At 38.9% G+C, this 24,724-nt stretch overlaps 1 protein-coding gene across 7 annotated transcripts in view; it reads right to left on the reverse strand.

The window, feature by feature from the left end:
• The window catches only part of FGF13 (fibroblast growth factor 13), a 421,117-nt gene that overhangs the window by 50,297 nt on the left and 346,096 nt on the right, over positions 1-24,724 (reverse strand). For 6 of the 7 annotated variants that reach the window (XM_088465791.1, XM_088465786.1, XM_088465787.1 and 3 more), the window contains 2 exons: positions 14,672-14,782; positions 11,403-11,506 (listed from right to left, as the gene is read on the reverse strand). In XM_088465791.1, the coding sequence (XP_088321917.1) occupies positions 11,403-11,506; positions 14,672-14,782 (215 nt within the window). Of the gene's footprint in view, positions 1-11,402; positions 11,507-14,671; positions 14,783-15,969; positions 17,042-24,724 lie in introns of those variants that run through there. The other variant, XM_088465789.1, reaches the window with a different exon arrangement.

Consider the following 24,724-nt stretch of genomic DNA (forward strand, 5'->3'; position numbering starts at 1 on the left):
GACACCAACAATTTTCAAGCTACAATTATTTTAAAGCTTTTAGAATTATGTAAAAAACCGGACGCCCTAGGTAATGAGGGAAGACCAAGTGCGCGTAAATTGGAACATGGATATATCTGTCATTCTGCTCCTGATGTACCCATCAAAAGCTGTTCTGCTCCTGGCATCCTGTTATCATCTGGGGATATAAAAATACATATATAGCATATTTCAAAATTGGAAGCCTTAGCTTCTTGCAGCCATATGGCAGTAAATAACATTTTATGAAATAGGTGTTTAGTTTTCTGTTCTTACACACAAGAGGAAATAAATATAGATTGGTTACTATATTTTAAGGGTTTTTTTTTTCTTCAAATGCTTTTCTTTTTATTAAAAGCTTATCTTGCCATAAACAATGTCTTGTAAAGCGTTATAATCATACTTGCCCAGGAGGCTTCCCGGCCACTCGGAAGGCGCATAAGTCTCCCAGGTTTGGGGCCACCCAGCTGCACACAGGTGACCGATGATGCGATTCACGTTGAATTGAGTCATCATAACGTCGCTCACAGCACCAGATCCGCCCACCCCTGCCCAGCCTTTTCCCTCGCCTCACCCACTTCCACAGCGTCCTGCCCCCCACAGTGCCGACCAGGCTGCCTCCTCCTGGAGGATGCAGACAAAAGGTTGGTAAGTATGATTAAGATCTCTACATACTGTAAATAATACTACCAACATTTGTTACAAGATTTCATAAGCTAAGTATATAGGTACACTAATACCTAGAAGATGTTCCTTTAATAACTACTGCTTGCCTATACCATGCATGTGCTCTGTCATTAGGTGGCAGTAATCTGGTGGAGGCTATAGATGCCTTCACTGTATACTATTAACTACTGTAATAATCAGGTTTTCAGTTTAGAATAATTCTATTCAAATACTGACTATTTACAGAAAATAGCCATGTTGTACTGTAATCAGAGTACATTTTCATTCCAATAAATAAATAGTAACTACAGTATGTAGAAATATATTCAGTGGTAGAACTTTGGTGGGTGCGGTCACTATTTGACCAGGAGGTGAGGTGGCCAAGGCTTAGAGGAGCAGAGTGGAAGCTTCTTCCTAGTGTGTGCTGATCCAATGTATGGCAGTAGGCACATGTGCAAGATCACATAAGCTTAGGAAATGGTCTCGCAAGACTAGAGCAACATCAATGAGCCCCTTCCCAGATTTTGCCATTTGGCGTTTGGAATTTACCTTAAAGACTATTCCAGCTTCAAGCACTTTTTTTTTCCTGTATAACTTCAATTTTAGATCAATACATTAGTAGAATACATGCTGTTGTAGAGTGAGCCTAAGATTTAGCTGTCCTGCAGTGTTTCTATCCTCAGTGAGACAGACATACGCAGTTGTCTGCATGCTCCCAGCCCCCACCATTGAGTCACATATTTAAAATCAACAGGCTTGAACTGGGAACGCAAAAAGATATCTGTACTAGAAAGTTCAAATCCAATACAGATAAGTGTGTGACAATGCAGGGAGAGCCAGGATGATGCACAATGTACGGGACAACTGATTACATACAGGATGGATGTCGTCATTTTAAAATATGTTGTTTTTACATTTTACAGATAGCATTTTCTGTATAGACACCAACATACCCTATGAGTCAAGTATATGCAAATGGTTTGCTGCGAGATAAGCAGAGATCCACAGGTGCAGCCTCAAATACAAATATATTAACATTTTATTGTTTGGATGGTCTGTCATAGAGTCAGGAACCCATCATTTAGTAGTTGAAGGAAAGGGAGTGTCAAATTGTAGAAAAAAAAAAAATATATATATTTTTTTTATTTTTTTTCTCTTTTTCACAAACTGATTAACAGATCATTTACTATGTATTGTCTTATATTGTCTTATTTCCTTAATTGTAGAAAAAAATATATATTTACCATGCATAATATTGTCTTATATTGTCTTATTTCCTTATTACATTTGGAAAAGCACAAGATAAAACATTCACCTTAACTGCATATTCTACCATTATAACACTTTCAGTACATCCACCTTATCTTAAAAACATGTATAAAGCTCTATGGATAGAATTCAACAAACTCATTAATCAAAACCTAATGCTTCGCCACCAATACATGGAATAACTGGAGCAATGTGAAATAAGATCCACATACGTGTCAGGGGACAATGCTGAAAGATTGCAGATCTACTGTATAACGCATATTATCAAAATGAAAATGGAATATATAATGTAATTCCAAAATGCGGGTAAATCCTCAAAAAGTCCCTAGAGAACCTACAAACGCTAAGTAATCTTTATTAAGAATTTACACTGTGTAGAATAGCAATAAAATACAAACATTACCAAAGAGAGCACATTTGAAATGCTGTTTGAAATAAATCTGCCTCTGCCTTTGGATTAGTTTCATGCATTTAATAAGGGTTTTGGAGAGAGATAGAAACTTGCTATGGTACGGTACGTGTCTGGAACAAGGAGATCAATTATTATAACTCATTACAGCATTATGGGTGTCTAGAAAGTGGGTTTATAGTTATACAGCGCAGAAAGTATATTAGCGATACAAAATATTCTACTGTATCTATCTACAGTTCTGTATGTTATAAATTATATTTAGATTTAGATTTATTTGGAGAAGGCAGATCTAGTAGAAATGGAGGAATTATTGTATGTTCTTTTATTAGACATTTATATAATATATAGCATTTGTATTACATATTTCCATTGCAGGCACTAAATGTCAATCAGAAAAATCCTCAGTAATTTCACATAGAAGGATTCACAGCTGCAGGATAATTATCTGCACAAAATGTTTTTCACATTAAAGACCCAGGAGAAAAATGTATCCAAAGAGCCCAATTCAGTTCCAAATTAGTTAATATTAGTACAACCTATTGTACATTATATCAGCAGTGACCACATGATACATATGTGTGGATAGCAATTAAGAATAAAAGACCGGGGGGGGGGGGTGGAATCTACCAATCAGTGTGTATAATTTCCAGGTGGTTTTGCAGCAGATTGCCAATTATATACAAGCAGTACTTGCAGTGCCAATTAATAATTCACCAATAATAATATTACACAGTTATATGCCAACAGAAACATGCCTATTAGTAAGACTAGAGTAATACTAGTAGCCAGCAGTACTTGTAGTGGTGCTATATACTATCATACTACACAACAATTGGGAGGTGTGGAGCGGAGCATATGAAAAGGATACACGGCCTCCTGGTAGCTTTGTGTCACACACCTGTATCTCCTGCGCTAGGTGCATGCATAGCGCTTCCCAGGTTGCTGTGTTGCCCTTAGTTCCTCTCTCTAATGTTTACATGTGTACAGCAGCAGGTCAGTCTTGTGACATCCCTACCGTTCCCCTGTCCCCTGGACACTGTGACCCCTAGGTGGGATACTGCCTGTAAAGTGGGACTGTCCTGCTAAAATCGGTATGGTTGGGAAATCTGTAATACTGTATGCCACTATGATAGTAGTACCCAGTTGTAGTGTCAGTAGTAAGACACCAGGTAGTAATGCAAAGTGAAAAACACACCAGCACTACTGACTTCATCACCTTCTTTCCCACCAGGCCCAGTCTAACCACAGGTGTGCCCCTGCCATTAGAAGTGACATGAATATTAAATGCCATTTGGATAGTATGAATGAGGGAGAGTGCAAGAGGACCACATAAGGTCCGTAAGGCAACTGTAGGTCAACAGTAGATGACCACTGAGTCAACTAAATGAGGGTCGTTACATGCACATGAATATTCACGATTATAATGACGTATTTAGGAAACACAAATGCAATTAGATATAATGTAATACTATATGACACTGCTTTGGTTACACACAATAACAATTTTTTGGAGTACTTTGTAAACATTAGTGATGCTCATCTGCCTCTGTATACTGCTAAAGGGCTACAAAACTAGGTTCATCCATCACTAAAATACATTAACAACAGCCACAAAATAGTTCTAAAGGTTCCCTATAGATATGCTTGCAGTGCTGTATTAGTGCCTGTGGGGCATGTGTGCTGTGCCCCCCTTCGTGCAGTGTGTCCCCATCCCTTACCTTCTGTTAGGGTGCCAACATCCTAGTGATATTTGGAAAGATGACACATTCGCAGAAGACAGCAAAAGTCTTTGCTATCACTGTGCTGCGCCATCTTTCTGAAGATATCACCCGAACGATGGCGGCTCCGGTACTTTACACCTATGTGAATTGCACACTCTGCATACATTATAGATATGCCCTGTTTGAGTACAGAAAACCATGTGCCTATAAACATTGTCCCAGCATACACAGACTGGCAGCAGAACCCTAGTGAGCCAGTCCGATTCTGGTTGATTGCAAGGAATGGTTTCCTATCATCCGTTCTTCAATAGTCTTAAAATGCTGATACACACTGTCATTTACTTGGAATTAGGCTGCAAATTGCAGTGGGTATTAACCCTTAACAACTGCCAATGCAGATCAATGTCTGATTGTGATCTTTCCAAAATGGATGTGGACAGCAAGAAAATCCAATCAGGAAATGTCTCCATCTCACTATGGGGGAGATATATAAAATCTTGGAGAGATGAAGTAAAGAGAGATAAAGTACCAACCAATGAGATTCTGTCATTTTACAGGCTGATAAATGACAGTTAAAAGCTGATTGGTTGCTATTAACAATTTCTCCACTTTATCTCTCTCTAAGATTTAATAAATCTCCCCCTTTGTATGAGGGCATCATGTAACAAATGATGCCCCTTGTGGCCAAATGTGTCATATGTCTAGCTAATAGGTACATTCAGGGCCGTATTCAATTTAGAGCAAAAAGCCGTTCTCGGCAAAACTTTTTCGCCGATGACGTAATTTTCACCGATTTCACTTATCCCCGTTATCAATTGTAGCGTCTTTTCGCTGGTGCAAAAATGCAATGCTATGTAATAGGTGAAAAAGTTTCACCCTTGAATAGCCGGCGGAAAAAAGTGCAAAATTGCTGTTTTGGGGTGCAGAGGTGCGGAAACCACTCTGCACCCTTTGTACACCCCCCTTAACGCAAACTGCCTCAAAAAAATCTTTAAAAAAAACACAAAGGACACCCCGAAAGCACTTTGAAAATGTTGGCGAAAAAGTTCAAAATGGCGATACAAATTAAAAAACTAGCGAAATAGCCTTTTGGGGGATCTGCAAGTATGGGGGAGGTGTTTTTTTAATTGCAGGTGCTTGCTGAAGGTGCATTTTTGGTGCTTTTTAATGCTTGACCTTAGCGATTTTTAAATATGCTTGCACCCATTTTCATGTACCCCAAATTTGATGGGACTACTTATTTTGGCCAAAAAAAGTTGCTAAATGCTATTCTTCACCACGCTTCCAAACACGCTAAATAGTGCCTATTGAGACCATTCAAAGACCTCAAATACCTTTTGCAGGGCTATTCGGGGGTACCCATAGTGAACCCCCATGTCAGAGCATCTTTAGGGTGGTGTCATGCTGATTTCCCCAAAATCTACAGGACTTTTTGCCGATTTCGTTTTCGCCCATTTGGAATTGAATAAGTCGGTACGCTGGGATGCGCGCGATAACTTTTCGACGGCAAACCTCTGATGACGGCGCAACTGACTTTTCACTCCAAATTGAATATGCCCCATAGGGGGAAATGTACTAAGCTCTGGGAAGTGATAAAGTGGAGAGTGATAAGGTACCAAATAATCAGCTACTAACTGTCATTTTTCAAACACAGCCTGTAACATAACAGTTAGGAGCTGAGTGGCTGGTAGTTTATCACTCTCCAATTTGTCACTTTCCAGAGCTTAGTACATCTCCCACCATAAAGTTAGGAGTCTGGAGGATAATAAAACCATCTTCATGAACACAGTATTATTTTCAATATCTTAATTGTTGACACTTTTACATACCGTTTACATTTGTGATTGTTACTTTTAAGTCTTATCTTTGATATGTTTAATTATAGAGTCTAGCGGCCCTGTAAGTGCTCAAGAAATAACACCCATTTGCCAAATGACATTGAATACTATTTATTATATTAAAAGCAGAATTTTTCAAGGCAACCCTCAGCTAAATTTGAAGAATACCTCACAACTGTTTTTTCCATTTGACAATTTATTTATTTTAAAGAGCTGTTAAAATGTCTTCCCTCAACATTGCTTTATAGACTTATACTATACATTGATCTTTCAATGTCACATCAGTACAGCTTTGAGGTTTAGCAACCCATAGCTAATGTACGTCACTTTCTCCATGCATATCTGTGTTATAATTGGGTTATGAGAGAGACAGGGAGAGGTCACCATCCATATTAAATGTGAGAGCTTCACGGAAGATGGACGCCTTCATAAATGAACCATGAACATCCAAAGTGTAATGTACATGGAAGGAAAGAGTTTCTGAATGAGGTGGCCTTCTTTAAAGTGCCAATTGTAACAGAAACTAACACTGCTATTTTATTTCCTACAATGCTAAAAAAAATGTAAGAAGTACTAAAGCAGCCAAATAAGATTAAAAAACAAAAACTATAATAAAAGTTTCAAACTGAAATGTAATTTACACAGAAAATCATGTCCTCTGTGCCTGTCTCATTGGGGAATGAAGAACTGTGAATTCTTTCTGTCACCGAATTCCAGATGGGGAATTCTGTGTCTTACAAGTAATTACCTTTCTATGCAGGCGAGTGCGAACTGAAAAAAATCATTGAATAGGTACGCACAAGATAAAATAGTTTTGTTGCCGAGCTGTTGGTTGACTGCTCAGTTTTGCAAATCATTTATATTCAACCAGATTCAATATTTGGGTTGTATATTACATTAAGGGAGCTGGTATTACAACATTGCAATTAACTCTTGTTAAAAAAAAAAAATAATAATTGAACTTCAAAACGTATATCAATTAGTGAGATACATTGCAACATGCTGTATGTACACCTACAGTATTTCTCAGCCTAGCACTATCACTGGTGCCACGTTTGGGATCGGCACTTAAGGAGACAGTTTGCATCTACTTTTGCAGCATTTTGGGTGTGACTGGAGATGCGAATGATGGAAAAGTGTTCTTGCCACTTAAATGTCCATCGTTATATACAACTATTTCCTTTTCAGTGTGTAATAAGACATTAGGACTGTCATTAATAAATGTGCCGCTGTTGTGTTTTTTTAATTTTATTTTATTACATTGGTTGAAATGCTCCTAAAATGTAATTTCCAGTGGAAATGCTTGTGCTTTAATTGGCGTATTCAAAGTTGAGGGTAAAGCAATAGATAAAAGTAACATTACACCTAGGCAAAACCATGTTGCACTGCTGGTGGGGAACATATAAAATGTGCAGAGAAATTTATAAGTAAAACATAGGTGTCCAAACTTAAATTAAAACTGCAGGGAAAAATAAACCAACCCAGCATTCATGTGCTGCATGAAAAATTAACCACTATTCAACTTACACGAAAAAAAGCACCAAGAATGTTCAGTGCAACATGATTTGCCCAAGTTCAGCGTTAGCACTACAGGGGTTGTTACCCTATTTGGAAGGAGGGATAGGAGGGTAGTATGGCCAACTTCTCTTGCAACCCTTGTCAGGAATCCTTGGCTATATTATCAACATAGTTGTATTCTTTTATGGCCTTTTCTCGTCTTAGTTGTGCCACTGCTCTGTTACTTTGTTATAGCCAACCAGCCTTTGGCCAATATTGGTGAACAATATTGTGAGTTGTGAGGTGGTCAACATTGACTGGAAATGACTGGGAATTAATGTTAGTGAGCTTAGTAACACTGTAGGAATAAAAACATACCCAAATTACATGATTTTAGCCATTTTTATAATTTGTATTCAATAAATCCAGATTCAAAACCAAAATACATGAGGGTGGTTTCAGCAAAACCAAAACATGATGATGAACTAGAACTAAAACCAAAACACAGGGGTCCGTGCACAGCTCTAATTATAATAATCTTGTGCTACCGTATAGAATGAAATCTGCAAATTACAAGACATTACATTTTTTGGCTTAGCCCACACTGAGAAAGGTACACCCTTGATTCAACAAGCTACTGCCATTGAAAAACAATTTCTACCACCACAGAACCCATCCTTTCGGCTCATAAATTGAAGTTCTGACCCATAGAAATGGGTGTTAACACAAAAAAATTGACAATGCATAGAAATGTAATATTTTGGGGCTAAGGATAGTGTTTTATGTGCAATAAGTGCATGTAGTTTTAAAGTAGGGATGTGCAGGCTCGGATAGGTTCGAGTTTGCACGTGTCCAGGAATGATGATGTTCGTCCGTGCAAGATGACGTTTTGCCTCTTTCTGAGTTCCGTTTTTTTGGAGGGAAAAATCCGAACTCCACGTGCAAACTCGAACCTATCCGAGCCTGCACATCCCTATTTTAAAGCATACAATTAAAACACATACAGTAAAAACTAGAGCAAAAATAGAAGAAAAAAACAATAGCACAAACTGAAAAATGTACATATGAGTCATAGGTTACAGGAGTGGAGTTTGTAATAATCTGTCACAGTTTGTGGGAAAATCATAGCACAAGTATCGATTGAGCCAGCTTCCCTTTAAATGTCGGTCATCTTGCTAGACAGAGATTACTGTGGATTGCTGCATCTAATGAGAGGCATATAAAGATAGATTTTGCAGGAGAATGTTTGTGCATTTTAACAAATCATCCATCCGTAAACATAACTGCATAAATGACCTAATTTAATGGGATATCACCAACTATAACATTCTGGATGCAACTGGGGTTTCTACAAATGGGCAAAGCTAATCTAACCAATGTTAGTACCTTGGCTAAGGAAAAATTTTAAGACAGCAGACCTCTCATTTACATTTGCCAAATATGTGCCTTGAGAGACCCTACAATTTCTCATAATTTTAGGCTAAATAAATTTTACTGGGATTAATTTTCCATTTTTATTCTCATTAACTGTTATTATTTATTTTTATTATATCTAAACACTTGTGATTTATGTAAGTTTATTTTCAGCACTGATAAGGCTCCGCAGTCTAGATAATATATTTATTTATTTATTTATTTATTTATTTATTAGCATAATGAGAAAAAAAATCTTCCCACAGATACTTAAGCAAAATTAGATTAACAGCTAAAATATACTCCTAGTTTTATTCTCAGAATTCTCTATAATTTAGAGATACACCAAATATATGTACATTACTGAGGATTTGGCATATGTTTTGAGCCAAAACAAAGTGTATTTGTTAAGTGAATGGGGGTCTATTATATTTTTTAAAGCATATGTAAATATATTTAAAAAAACTGATAGGTAAAGGATGTGCTAATATGCAATACCATAGGCTTGGATGTTACAGACATCCAAGCTTATGCTAGAGCATGTAAATATATGCTCTAACAGTAGGTACACTGTGAGGGAGAGTTTGTGTGAATTTATCCAGACCAAAAGCCTCTTTCTCTAGTATTAAATCCTGATGATCACATGGCTTCCTACCGACAACAGGTCCCTCTTGATGCATGTTGCGCAGCTATCCCATAGAGAGTGCTGTGTTCTTGTGTGCACTTAAAGGATTAATAACACCTTTCTTTATCTACTTGCTCATAAATATTCTGTAACAGCAGCATAAATCCCTATTCAGCTTTTCTTAGAGTAGAATGATGCATAGAAGACCCCAGTCTCTTACGCTTGGCACACACTTAGCCAACCCAGCGGTCATCCCACCAACCGAGCAGCCAATTTGGTAAGCTATATACACCAATTGGCCATTAGATTTGTCTGCCCAGACATCACAACTGAACGGGCATTTAAATTTCTCCACCCAGTTGTGATGTCAGTGTCTGTTTCCCCCGGCCAGTGTACGGGTCGCCCATACACACAGGCAGATGACCCAATATATCTGCAAGATATAATGGCATCAGCTGTGCTGCAGGGCTGACCTGATATGTCTATGAATGATGTTGTTCACAGACATATCGTTTGTACACATCCGCAGGTTCACTATGCTATATGTTATTCGTTGGCTGAATGAACAACATATTGCATAGTATGTACCCAGCATTAGCCAGATCTCCACCTGTGAGAACAGAGGAGCCACCAAATGCAGCAACGTAATGCTCAACAGCATAAAATATCTATATCTATGAAATTATACTGCAGACAGAACTGAGGTGGAATGGGGTGCTGAAATGTGTGCCATGCTCATCGCTGGTGGTAAATACTAAAGCTATCTTTACAGCCATGGTAGCCTATGGAAGATATGTCCCTGGTTATGTCCGCTTGCACACATACGGTCAGACGTCTGTGCATGCACAATAGTTGGTTTGGGGTTGGAAACCGTAAGTAAAGTAATTGCATAATCATTGGCTAAAACTGTGATTTATCTTCCTTAACATTTTCATTTCATTATAGTTATACTAGTTTTTTGACCTGTAATTCATCAAGTTACCACCCACCCCCCTTACCCCCAGCAGTGGACTGCGGACATCTGCTTTTCCTGACATATCAATCTGAGCCCTGGCCACGAAGTGCATCGTCATTTGTATGCTCAGCTTCCCCATCCTTTCGTAGCAGCAGTTGAAACTGTTGGTGGGGAGGCAGGGGGCCGCACCTGCGGCACATGACGCAGATGGGGCAGACCATCCCCAATTATTATACAGAATGCAGGTGTCCCATGTAATGAATTGTAGAAATCACTTCTCTATTTGTATTATTTTTCTTTATTTATATTTTTATTTTCAAAAAGCAGATTCGTTTCTTGGTGGCAAAAAGACAGTGGCTGATGTGGGCTTGGTACCAGGAGATGCAAAGATAGACCACTTCCATTTTAACTGCAAGAGAATATGATTCATCCATTTTCTCTCCTACACACTTGTTGGATTCTCACTACAATGGAACAGTCAATACCTCACTTAGGGGTCTATTTACTAAGCAGTGTTAGGAGAAGTGAAAAGTGAAGAGTGAAAAGTGATAAGGTGCCAGCCAATCAGCTCTTAACTGCCATCTCAAAGTCTGTGTTTGAAAAATGACAGTTGGGAGCTGATTGGCTGGCACCTTATCACTTTTCACTCTTCACTTTTCACTTCTCCTAACATTGCTTGGTAAATAGACCCCTTAATAAACTACCCATCTACACATTCCAACTAATATACCGCAGACAAACGCACTTCTCTAGAGCTAAGTATTGTTTCACTGAAGAATCAGTACAAACCTTAAGACAAATAGCACTACTTTACCCCGATTCTAGAACTAGACTGCATTGCACTGCAAGCATAAGCAAGTCCTTAGAGGTTTCAATAACATGGTATTTTCAACAGTAAGCACGTATTATGTATTTACTTATTATTTTACACCAGATCAGGCATGCACAGTTCTTAATAAATGCATTCCACAAATAACCAAGTACTTACTGAAGTGTACAAGTAACCTTCACTGTTCATTGCCAGGTATAGTTTAGTTTGAACACCTTGAATTGCCACCACTCGTAAGCCAACTGGTATGAGGTTAAACAAGGCTGAAATAAATACAAATAAAAACAAACTGAGCATGTTTATATCAGTATATTAAATGCTTAATGCATTAATCTCAAGCGCTGCCACCAGCTTCTTAATGCAGCCTCTTAAAAACATCAAGTAGCAATAAGTGGCTCACTATTTAATAGTGACTGTCATTTATCACCATAATGTAAAATACTACTTCCAGATAGACTAAGCAGTTATAAAATAGAAGAGACCACAGGTACATTTATATAACAATAATAATAATACCCCAAAAAACACACAGCAACAGATATTTTCAATTATTGGATTTCCCTTGGATTAATCCACAGCCACTTCTTACTATTAAGCGTTCATTCAAATTATAATTGGTGAGTGACTCATCATTTGATTTTGCGTATCAAGACATTTACTCTCTTGTTGCTCTGTTTAGAATCCAGATTTTGTTGTTTTTACACCAACTGTTTTTTTGCTTTTAAATCTCACTTTTTATAGTGTTCTGTAACTATATTATCTACATGTGTGAGCTTTTGTTCTATTAATAATGTTGCCGATTAATTTCAGAATGAGGTCCCGCTGGTACCTTGTGTGATGCGACTGTGTACACTTCCAGGTATTCCAGTGAATAAAACAACTTACTGTATTATTGCCCCTATGCAAAAATATTTCTTACCTGTAACATTCAAGTGTCAATGTGCAAGGCTTCTATGGGACCTTGCACTGAATTGTATAACCCCCAAATAGAACTATTTGTTGGGTGAATTAAAAAAACATAAAGTTACTTAGGTGTTTTTATTTATTTAAATCTGTCAGATAAGTCATAAGCAAATGCAGGGGGTGTTTCTTGGTTGCCTGGAAACCCCCCTCCACAGCACACAACAGGACCACAATAGAAATAGTAATATAATAGAATTTTACTAGTCCTGCATGTTCTTCTCAGTATCACAAATTAAATAATTAGCAACACCTGTGGATCTTTTAACATGTGTCAGCCAGTAATAAATACACATATGCACTAACTAGGAGATCTGGAAAACATGCACTGTTAGGGGTGCACTGCTGGAGACCATCTACAGGCTTAATTATTAATACTGTATAATAATACACTATCCAGTGCATAACGCGACCAATATGTACATATATGTCCAGGGCAGTGCTAGGTTCCTCTGCTGCTCCCCCAAACACCCAGACTTGCTCCAATGCTCTGGAATGGTGCCCACATCTGAAATAAAAACATTCAGCTCAAGCTAATTATGCCCTCTTCATGGTCTGGCCACACTCACTCTAAAATCAAACATTTGTAAACCCCCCTCAAGAAATCCTGCGTTTGCCACCGTAAGTGGTTCTAGGTGTTTCTTTTTTACTCTTTGTATATTACACTTTAAACTGTATTTTAAAAGTTAAGCAAAGCAATCTCGGAGTACAGACTGCTAATATAAATGAAAGGTTTGCAGAATACTGTGATGGGAGACTTTAGTAGAAAGTTATCTACTAATGATGTTCTACACAGTTAATTACTTGGGATAAACCAATTTAAAAAAAAGGTTAACGGTGATTAGAAAGTAATTTCTATAAATTAACAAAACCCAAGCACAGCGAGACTAAGCGTAATGTAACAAAGGACTGGTAGCTGCTTAATGGTGTCATTGTTACTTTTTTAGAATATTTAGCTTTATCAGTAGACGCAAGGCGGATGATGTGGAGGTTGATGCAAATGCATTTGTGCTGTGTAAATGTGATAAATGTATTGTACTGCTCATCCATATAATGTGCATCAGTACTTTGAGCTGTCTGTATCTACCCTTTCAAGAGGTGGATCAGGTGCGTTCATGTCCAAGTGCAATGCCGTAAGAACATACAGATGCAAGGTAAGCACGTCCCTCTGACATGCGTCCTGTGTTGGGTAAAATGAATCTCTGGCATACATTCGTTACCAAACATAAATTCTCCACCTAAACAAGGACAGGGCAGTTTACGAGTTGATGATGATGATGACTGTATATTTGCATATGTACGTTAGGTTTAGGTTTGCATGTTTCTTTAGATGTTTGTACTGTAACTCAATATACAGATGTGGAAAATAATTGTGCAAAATAATTGTGCAAATCTATATTTTCATGGATGCATTCACGTGCAAATCTAAGTCTTGAAAGCACTTTTATTATTATTATTATTATTATTATTATTATTATTATTATTATTATTACTGCTACTAGTACTGTTTAGTAATACAGCACCTACATATTATGCCGCACATTACATGCAAATCCATTTATTTATACATGTGTTGATGGTCCATTCTATAACTGTTTGATTGCAATGTTTTTAATATTTGCTCTGTTCTATACAAACTCTCTAGGACTGGGGAACAAATTACAGCCAACATTAAAGGCTATCTGTGATCCTATAGAGCTCATATGGACTTTTGTTGCATGCATTTAACACACATGACAAAGTGCATAGAACACGTGAACAGGAATGTCCCTGTGCAGAAGCCTAAAGACAGAATTTGGTTGCCAGGGATATTATCCTCTCTGTAAAACAGTTAAGGATAATATCTAAAAAAGTTTCACAAATAAAAAATAAGGGCTGCTTTTACAATGATGACTAAATACACTCACACTCCAGCATTAGGGTGGCATCTGCCTTTCTTATCTGCTTTCAGGTGTCTAAAAATAACAACTATCACACAGTCTTTGAGGACGGAACTTTCCAGAAGAACTGATAAAACTATTCTGCCTGTGTGTGTGTGTCCATTCTACTCTTTCATGATAGGGAGGCGTTGGAGAAGGTTAGTTTGTGCTTAACCAGCAACCTGCTATCAGAGAAGGCTCCATTGGTCTACGTTGACTCATCTGGGAAGGTGAGGTGTTAATTGAGTAACTGGGTAAAACTGAAGTGGGGACTGGTCTATTATTGGCAGGGTGTGTGAGTGAATATATGTTTCTTTGATGAAGTGTAATACAATCTAGAGGACATCTCTAGATCTCCATGGAGATAACATTTCGCTCTCCTAGTTGTCAAGAACCTCGTCCCCCTGCTCAGTTTGTCTTTAGAATATTTGCATCAAACGTAACACTTTGCTACTTGTCTCTATGCCCCTTCATTCAGAAAGCTTTGTGACTGTCCACTCTTATGCCCAGGGGTAAGAGAGCAAAAGAAACAGGTCAATAACTACTTACTGTAACTGCTTTCCTCTTCCTTTGTCCCATCAATTGTGCCATCTGCTTGGAGCTGCAAGTGGTATCCTTGCCGGCTATACAGCTTAGTGACTATACCTTTGAGTTGAGGTTCTGTAAGTAAACAGACAACACAAATTGGATTACAACCACCTCTTAAACATGACAGAATTCAACAAAATTCTAAATCAGTTCTGTACAATCGCATCAATCACTTTTTACTGTGATTTCTTTTCAGAGACTGAAACATACTGTATTAGAAGTATATATACCTATTTTTCCATTGTAAGTAAATACAAATACCATGCATATTTTTATGTAAATATAAGGTTTTACTATAAATTGTAAACTCTAAAATGCATGCATTACGTAGAAGCCTACATGTAGCAACATGATAAATTATTTTCTGTGCGAAATGTGTCACTTCATTCACTCACAAGGAGAGAAAAACATGAAGAATAAATAGCATGAGGGAAATCCCATTTCTGCGTATCAAACCGCTGCTCAGAGGGAAACTGAATGTGAAATAATATGTTTACAGCAAGGGGGAATGCCTGGTGATTATCCTCACACAAATTATAACAGATATCAGTTTGTGCAGTCTAAGCCATTCATACTGTATATAAAGGACCTGATGAGTGACACAATCATGGCAATATTAAGATCACCTCCAATAATGCTTGGACTATAATTCGCTGTCATTTCAACAATGTTTGCGTGCATATTCCTAAGTGAATGTCATGATTGCCAATAATAATACTATGATAGACACATATTTGTGGTTTGTATTGTTAGGAATCTAACAGGCACTTTATATATACACACACACACACACACACACACACACACTAACAGATTGTATCTGTGCCATCGCTAAATCATCTCACCTATCATTTCAGATTACTTTATATAAGACATGTGAGTGGTAAAAATTGCATACAAAATAGTTCTGCAATTTTTCCCTAATTAGGGAACGTCATGCAGAGGTTTTATGTAGAATAATAAGGACCTATGTTTTAAATTACTATCTTGCAATATAGATAATTATTTTTTTAAATACAAATAAGATGACCAATGGAACACAGTGCTCCAGTTACCTTCCAATCAGAACCAAGAGACTATGCCCTGTACATTGACTTATTACAATGTTGTTTACCTTTAGGTTAATTTAGTTAACTCTAATAGGTAATTTTACTATAAAGTAGAATCACTGATACAATAGATGTAACCTATGCAATATCTGATGAAGCATGACTGATGCATGAAGAAGGTTGACGTTAGACCATAAGAAGCTTTCAAACCTGGTCGTCGTCTTCTCCTCTTTTTGGAGCTGAACAGTTTGACCCGAGAGAAGACATTGAGTTTATTTTTCTCACAGTTCCCTTTGCCTTTGCTGGGGCTGTTAACACATTTACATGCGTTGGATTTTTCCCTCTCTCGAGCTTGTCTCTTCTGCCTAATAAGGGAGCTGGCAATAGCGGCAGCCATAACTATTGTTTACCAACAAAAAAATCTGGTCAGTCTATTCAGACGGAAAATACAGAGATCGCCGCAAGATCAGATATGACGACGTTTTTTTCCCGGAGACTAAGAAACTTCACATTTGTAACATCAATCTTTCCAAGATCAGTAGTGGAGTTCCTCGTGAAGATTGAATATGGTCAAATAATTTAGATCCACTAGTAAAAATACTGTATACCCTAACTCACTTCCTCCCCTTGTAAATAGTGACAACTTTTTCAATCCCTCAGACTTTCAACCATCAAGTTGTTGCTCTGTCCCAGATTATATAGTTTTTTTTCTTTGCTTATCCGGTGGATATTTTGTCCAGAGTTTTAAAACATGAATATTGACCAACGTTGCAGTATGGGCTTGACCTCGATGAGACAATGGTCTGTTCTTTCTATGTCCATTCTGGCATCACAGATGCAGCTCACGTCTGTTTTTTCCAGCTGATGCATCTTCCCTTAGATACACTAGTCACATTTGAGATAAAAATGAGCCTTTTCTGTATTCCAAGATGCTGTATGTACAATGCAGCAGCAGCAGTCTCAGTCTTCAGGCACTGAAGCCACTTGTAACTGTGTGTGTGTGTGTGTGTGTGAGAGAGAAAGAGAAAGAAAGAGAGAGAGAGCGAGAGAAAGATGCAGATGGTCTGATCCCCTCCTTTTTTCAATGAAATACAGAATAGCTCTGACCAATCTCTTATTCTATGTCATCTGCAAACATCTGGTTACTTTTACTGAGCGCAAAAAAAGGCATTTGCAGCTCAGTTGTTCCATTTGTTGATTAAAGTCATGGTTGAATTTACATTGCAGACTCTCCTATCTCTGCAGAGGCTTGACATGTCAGGTTAGGATGAGCTGTGTCTTGATGAAGGTAACCTGCTCTCATGAGCCACCTCCCGGAGAGAGAAAGGTAATTTGAATTAACTGGCAAATGACTCTTTCATTGCCAGGGCATATTAAATATGCAAAATGAGTAACTGGATTTGAGAAAGAAGATAATCTGTGTTGGTCTTTGCTGAGGGCGCTGGATTGGCTGTTATTGGGAGAATCCTGATTGGTCGGTGTCATTTTCCTGCCTAGTTCTTCCTCAAAAGAGAGTATTACAGTAACTATCCTTGCTGTTATTCCAGTTATATTCTGCCTGAGACTCTATAGACTTATGCATGCTATACAAGGTACCTTGCTCATGACATTGAAAGTATCAATCATGCTAAATTAGTTATAAGATGATCGTTATTAAATAATACTTCATGGTCACTGTTCTCAACATTGTTTTTGTCCTATTTTGTAATTGATAAATATTGTATAATACATTCTAGAGTGGGCACATCCTCTTATAAGGGTTAAGACAAAAATTCGAGACATTAAATACCGATAGACTTTATTCAAGGCAATTGATAAAAAATGTTCTTAAGATATGTATAGTACATGACATGATTACTATTATTATCCTTTATTTATATGGCGCCACAAGTGTTCCGCAGCGCCTTACATAGTATGAATACTATGAATAAACACAGATGAATAAACACGCCAATGTACACAAGAATTTTTGATTTGATGAAATTAAATGTATTGTAAAAAAAATGGTCAATTAAAAACACCACCAAATGTTTCCAAGGTAAAAGTCAGACAAAAAAAAATTATTTCTTTTGTATCAATATGTTTTAAATGGTTATATATTTGTAAATATTTGATCATTCTGGGATCTAGTTTGATTTTTTAATGTCTACAAGTGAAACGTTTCATAGAGAACCTGGCTCACACAAAAACACCAAATCTAGATATGATACAAAAATTGCATTATTATTAAATTCCCGCTAATTCTATGTACAGCAATACATCTAATTGTGTTCCTAAGCTTAGGTGGGACTTTTCTTTCTCTATGCGACCAAGTTTAAAGAGTGTCCCACTTGATTTCATTGCCAGAATTATTTTATAATGATAAATGTTTTATGTACAGTAGGCATTGAGAACTTATTAACCAAACAGTCCAAAACTATGAGCCTGATGCAGAGTTGTACACTAGGCCGATGTTTTTGCAGTTGAGCAATTATCGGCCGTCTGCGCATGCATCGATTTACATAACTGTAGTCACTCGCAGCGAGTATTAATTCACAGTGTGATTGACAGTCAGGGAGCGATTGTGGGAGGTAACGGGGAGTATCAGCTAAAAAGTCAAGTGTCTCGCAATCATTTTGGGGGTGTGTCACAGCCTGTGTTTGTGATTTCAAATGCAAGAAATATGGCTCCGGCGTCTAAGATCCCAACACCATTCTGCCCGACCATAGAGTCACTCAGGACTGCTAACATTGAATGATCTGTGACCGATGCTCCGACCTTGTACACAGATGCTTGGATTTGCAATGACGCTGATGGACATCTGAATACATTTCCCGGCGGCTGTGAAATTTGCATATTATCACACAGAAGCTGTATACGAGATTGCAGCTGCTGTGGCATTAGCGTACATCTCTGAATCAGGCACTACAGTATGTGCAATTTCTCTCCATTCTGTTTACAGATATATATCAAGATAAATCATTCCATGGGACAGCTGCTTTGCAAGGGCATCAGCATGGAGGTAGGGGAGTGGCCAAAAGAGGAGAAGGGGTGGAGCATGGGTGCAAACACATGATGATGATAATAATCATTACCATACTATATGACCTGTGTTGCCACTCTCTTTACTCTACTTTTGATCTGCTTTCTGTTAATACATAAATATTACATAAGGGGTCACTCTGCTCACAACACGGAGCCCTGGGGCTCTGTCTAAAGACGGGTACACACTAGACGATATGTCGTCCAATCCCGCGGATTGAGCCATCATATCAGGTACATCATCTAGTGTGTACCCACTATGTGCGCCCCCGCTGCCCGATACCGGAGTCATTCCGTCATCCGTGCATGCACACACGATGGTGCAAACCAGCTTGCCCAAGTGGGAAGTTCAATGGTGCTAGTGAAAGACATATCAGGCGGGCGGACAACAGATCGTGCAGTGTGTACCAACCGCCCAATATGTTGTTCATCGGCACCATCGACATACATCCATTTGGATGTATTTGCTGAACCACTAGGCTGTACATGATGGTCACAGGGCTAGATCATATACTGCAGACTTGAGTCTGATGACATCAGCACTCGCTGTTCTGACATACTGTACCAACATTTTCCAAATTATATCTTTTTGCTGTACAATGATGCATATTCTCTTGGCTACCTTAGCACATAGGGATTAAATAGTGATTAAATACTCATGTTGGCAGCATTTCATAGATCACCATGGTAAATATTAAATGTTATCATTCCAAACAGCACTCATTACCAATTTAGCCTTGAAAAGCAATACAATTTAGTGTCTAAAGCGGCAGAGGGTAATCTAATGATTTAGCACTTGCCGTTTCAAAAAAGGTGATGATTGAAGTAATGTGTGACTATCACATACAATAGATTTATTATGAAAATGTTGTAGTCTCTCCTACCTTGAACAAAGTAAAAATGAACATGTCACCAGTACATTAATAATTTTCCACTTATTATAGCTATAATCTTCCTGAGGTCTTACAACAAGGTTAGAGGAGGTCTGAGAAAGAGTAAATGCTCAGTGTGGTGTGTGGTAGATGATTGGTTTTTGGCAATTGCTATCTGACCATTTTTCAGGCATGCCTGTAATTCTGGTTTCCAAAATGTGTTGTTTGTGTAGTTGGATTCGGTATGATTTACCGCTGGCCCCGCTGACTAAATCTAAGTCCCCCGGTGGGTGCCTAACCCTAACCTCCCCCCAGGGGTGCCTAACCCTTACCCCCCCTTCCCCTAGCCTAAACCTAACCTCCCGGGGGATGCCAAACCCTAAGTCCCCCCGGGAACCCTAAACCTAAAGCGGCTGTCCGCACCCGTTGCCTGGCTTACCTTCGATCGGTAAGCCTGGTGTCGGTCTCCCGGCATAGAGAAAATGACAGGCGTCGGGATTTCAACGACCTGTCATTTAACCCTTGCCGGGATTATACAGTCAGGTAGCCAGCGGTCGGGATTCCGTCCATCGGCATCCCGACTGTTTGCCGTGTAGTCATCTAACAACTGTACTAACAGGCCCATGTGTAAGTCAACTGGTCTGACTCAATGCACTATTGAAAATGGAATCCAACATTCGCTACTTGGGCCAAAGATGATAGACCTGTATAGCCAGCTTGTAACATTCCAGCCCAAACAGTGGTGCCAGCCCAAACAACATTGTGTGGCAATCACAGGCGCCACATGTGACCCTTTTGTGGTGCTGTGCTTCCTTAGTGTGAGCTGATGCATCTCAGCAAATGTAATATGTGGTCCCTTGTGGAAACAGGGTCAGCTGAAAAATATAATGTAATGTACCTTTTATCTATTGTCATCAATAGGATTAAGCTGGGTACACACTGGAGCAATGTCACTTCGATTTGGCCAAATTAGAACAACAAATCAGGCATATAGCTTAGTGTGTATGCCAGATTTGGGTGCTCCCATGGTCACATGCGATATCTGGTTGCCCATGCAATATCACATGTGGTGCTGTGCATATTAATGAAGGACAGAACAAGTGATCGTCCCGTTCTTCATTACATCACTGTAATGTGTACCAGCAATCATGTGATATCCAGGGTGTCCTGAGACATCGGCACGATTGCCGGCATTAGTTAGCAATCTCCTGAAATGCAACCAACAGGCATTTGGGAGTTTCTTACCATGTATACACATTTGTTTCATGATCTAGCCATGGAAATATCCCACATGTGCTTAATGCATGACCAGTATTTGGAGGGCTAAATTAAAAGGAGGTGAACTGTGATCTACTAATAATAATTGCAGTAGCAGAAGGGCAGTGGGGACAATGCTTAAAAACCTTGCTATTGTGCAACTATATATGTCCCTGACCGAAATCCTTCTTCACCACAGTTTATCTTGGCTGGGTATAGCTGATACCTGGGGCATTTGTCCAAACTTATAACCTTAATTTTTTTACCTGCCACCTTAAAAGTTGCAGTTTGGCTTTCACACCTTCTGTATACAACTTATGTATCGGTTAATGAAAAAATTGACAGTTGATATTTTTTTTTAAATCAATTTATACTTTCTTGGAAATATAGATAATTTTATTCGGTAAATGATACATCTAATATATGGAGTATACACTTAGAGTTATGGCTCAAGCAGTTGACCTGAATTTTAGATACTGTATGACTTTGGATTCTCATGATGCGGCAATAGGCAAATTTGTTCCAATTACTTAACTGGTAAATATCATAATGGTGCTGTGTTATTTACTCATAAAGAGGCCATTTTCATTTCCTGTCAAGGCGGAAATACCACACTGTACTGTATCGATTAGATATGATTGATTACTTTCTTGCAGAGTACAGTAGAAAGTGCAAATAAACCACAATTCACATGTTAAAGATGATTGCGTGCCTTGACAAGTTAGATATATTTTTAAGAGAACGTTGTGGAACAAAATATACACTGTCCTTATATATACATGTATGAATAAATGTTTGTGTGCTTAAATAGAAAATGCTGAATGATACCACCTATATTTCATGGCACCGTATACTCATAGCAAAGCTATGCAGAGGGTGAGGTCAATCTGATACATCATCCTTGGGAACTGTAGTTTTGCTGCCTTAAGGTGCCTACACACTTGGCAATGTGCTCACGATCCGACATCGCAGAGCCGACCCTAGCCAATTCGGCGCCCTAGGCAAAATTTTGGATGGTGTCCCCTAGCAGATAATCCTACCAGCCAAAGAAAAAAATAAAATTATATATATATATATATATACTGTATATATCGATAACGGGGAGAGGCGGCACCCAGGGGTTTTATATAACCAGGTAACAAAGGTGCTCAGTCAAGGCAGTGTCATTCGAAATATCAGATTTATTAATCTTTTTCATTGATGAGTGTCGGATGCCTGCAGCTATAGATAGATAGATGTAGACCGTCGGCATCCCGACTGCATACCAGAGACAGGGTTACATATAGAGAGTGAGACACACAAAGATGAAGGCTCGGGTTAAGCAAACCGTGGTAGTATATGTGGTGGGTGAAATGGTTGGTGAGTGCACATGTGAGACAGTGGATGGTGAGTATAGGTGGTATGCAAGAAGCTTTTTGGACATATAGCCCTGCATAGACCATCAATTACATCAAGCTGAACACCTCTTCTCTCACATACCTACCCCTTCAATTGCATTATACACCTTCCCAGCAGATTTTTACTGAAAATTCTGTCTGACCCACATGGCCCCAGGCTCCCCCTTACATGCCCCCTCTGCAGCCAGGTATTTCCCACCTGTATGTCTTAAATACCCTTGGCATCTGCCACCCTCTAGCAGTATGTTTGGAAAATGCTCCCAACATCTGCCCCCCCTGACACCGTGTTAACCACCTGCCCCCTGTGCCCTAAATATCTGTGACATGCCCCACTTTGTGCCCCAAAATAACCACATATGCTCCCTAGCAGCGTCCTCCCAACATGCCCCCTGTGCCACAAATGCCTCCAGCATCTTTGTCATGCTCATTCCACAGCAGGTTTTTCCTCAAATGCCCGTGGCCCAAACTCCCCTGGCATGTATCTGTCTCCCAAGCAGCATCTTCCCCACATACCCCCTGGGCCTAAAATGCCCCCAGCTGTCCCCAACTGCATTCTCCACATATGCCCCTGTGCTCCAAGTTCCCTTGAACTCTCCCTCGGCAGCTCCCTGGCAGTCCTGCACACGATTTGGTGTAAAAAGTGTTCAGTGTGACAAACGATCTATCGTGCATCCTTAACTTTTTCCAGTGCATTGTGTCCCAGATTGGCAAATCTGCCCTACACCATGGCAGATCTGAAGATGCGATGTACGACCTGCGGGGATGCACATCAGCATTGTGATCGTGTGTGGACACTAACGATTTGGGCATATTTTACACAATTTGTTGTCATGATGCGTTGGAATCGGCCACATCATGTAAAATATCACTAAGTGTCTAGGCACTTTAACATTAGTTTCATTAGGTGGGTGGATGTATCATTTACCACAAAAGAAAGTTATTTTCTCCCATTCTGTTCCCCTGCATACCAGTGTGTGTATATCTCTATATAAAATTAAATCAGAACCTGATTAAAGTCAAGACAACACATTTGCATGATGTCCTAATGGCAGCTGCAACACCACTCCTAACACACATGGCGCCCACTGCACACTTTACACTGTACACATTAGGGGGAGATGTACTAAGCTCTGGAGAGAGAGAAAGTTTATCCCGTTATCTCTCTCCAAGACTTAGCACATTTTCCTCTAAGTGTGATGTGCACATGTGCCGCAGCAACGGGACAGAAGAGGGCAAGAGATGGAATGGGTGGGGGGGGGGATTTATTGGGATAGGAAAAGACAGGGAAGGAGGGGGGATAGAGCGGATGAGGTGACACACACAAAGGCAGAGCTGTATTATAAAACTTGAAAATACTGGTTTATGGTTAAGTCTAGAAAATACAGTTTTGTGGGTGCTTTTTAACCCCTTTTTTTGTCTGGATTCCAACTATTTAAGAAAAGCTTTGATATATACTCGGAAATATGATCACACAGACATCATAGACCTGAAAATGATCATAACAAGTACTGACATAAGAGTGCAATGGGTCTACAATGGGAAATAAATATCCACCATTAAAATCACTAAGCTACAGTATATCCAATACTGTCTATTCTCTTCCTTAGTGACCTCCTTGATAAGTAAAAAAAACTAATATACTATAGGAAGGAAGGAGGACATATGTTATTGATCAAGAAATAATACTATAAGTTTGCTACTAATAATTATTAGTAGCAAACAATATTATTTCTTGATCATTTATAACTTAAAGTGTAACAATTATCTGTATGCATTAGAGGTGGCTATTTAGTGGACTGATCCTATATTAAGGCTATTAATTACCAGTAACTAGTGACATTACTGCCTTTAAGTGCCTCATGCCTCAGGACTAGTGAATCCACTAAGGGGCTGATGCTAGTTTACGTAGCATATTCTGAGTGGTTTTGTGCTGCGCATGTCATACAAATGCACGCATGCTTCTGCCACATAGAAATCCTTACAGCCAGAGGCGGAAAATGCATGGAGAAAGGCGTGACTCACGGAGACCTGGTCAGATGCATGGGGTTTGCGTACATCTCTGAATAAGGACCCAGTTTTGAAGAAAAAGCTGATTTTTTTATTAAATATACAAAACAAGATTCATGGCATTTACTATTGCGAACACGGCAAACAACGGCACAGCATCCTTATAAAACGATAGAAGAATTCACCTCAACAGTCACTGGAGAAACACACAACATATGAGACTTTGGGATCTATATACTAAGCCTTGGAGAGAGATAAGGTGGATGGAGATAAAGTACCAACAAATGAGCTCCTAACTGTCATTTTTCAAACACAACCGGTAAAGTGACAGGTAGGAGCTGATTGCTTGGTACTTTATTTCCATCCTCTATCTCTCTCCAAGGCTTATCACATAGACACCTAAATTATATA

The sequence above is a fragment of the Taudactylus pleione genome, unplaced genomic scaffold (genome assembly GCF_031769625.1).
Source record: "Taudactylus pleione unplaced genomic scaffold, aTauple2 ptg000064l, whole genome shotgun sequence".
NCBI lineage: Eukaryota > Metazoa > Chordata > Amphibia > Anura > Myobatrachidae > Taudactylus > Taudactylus pleione.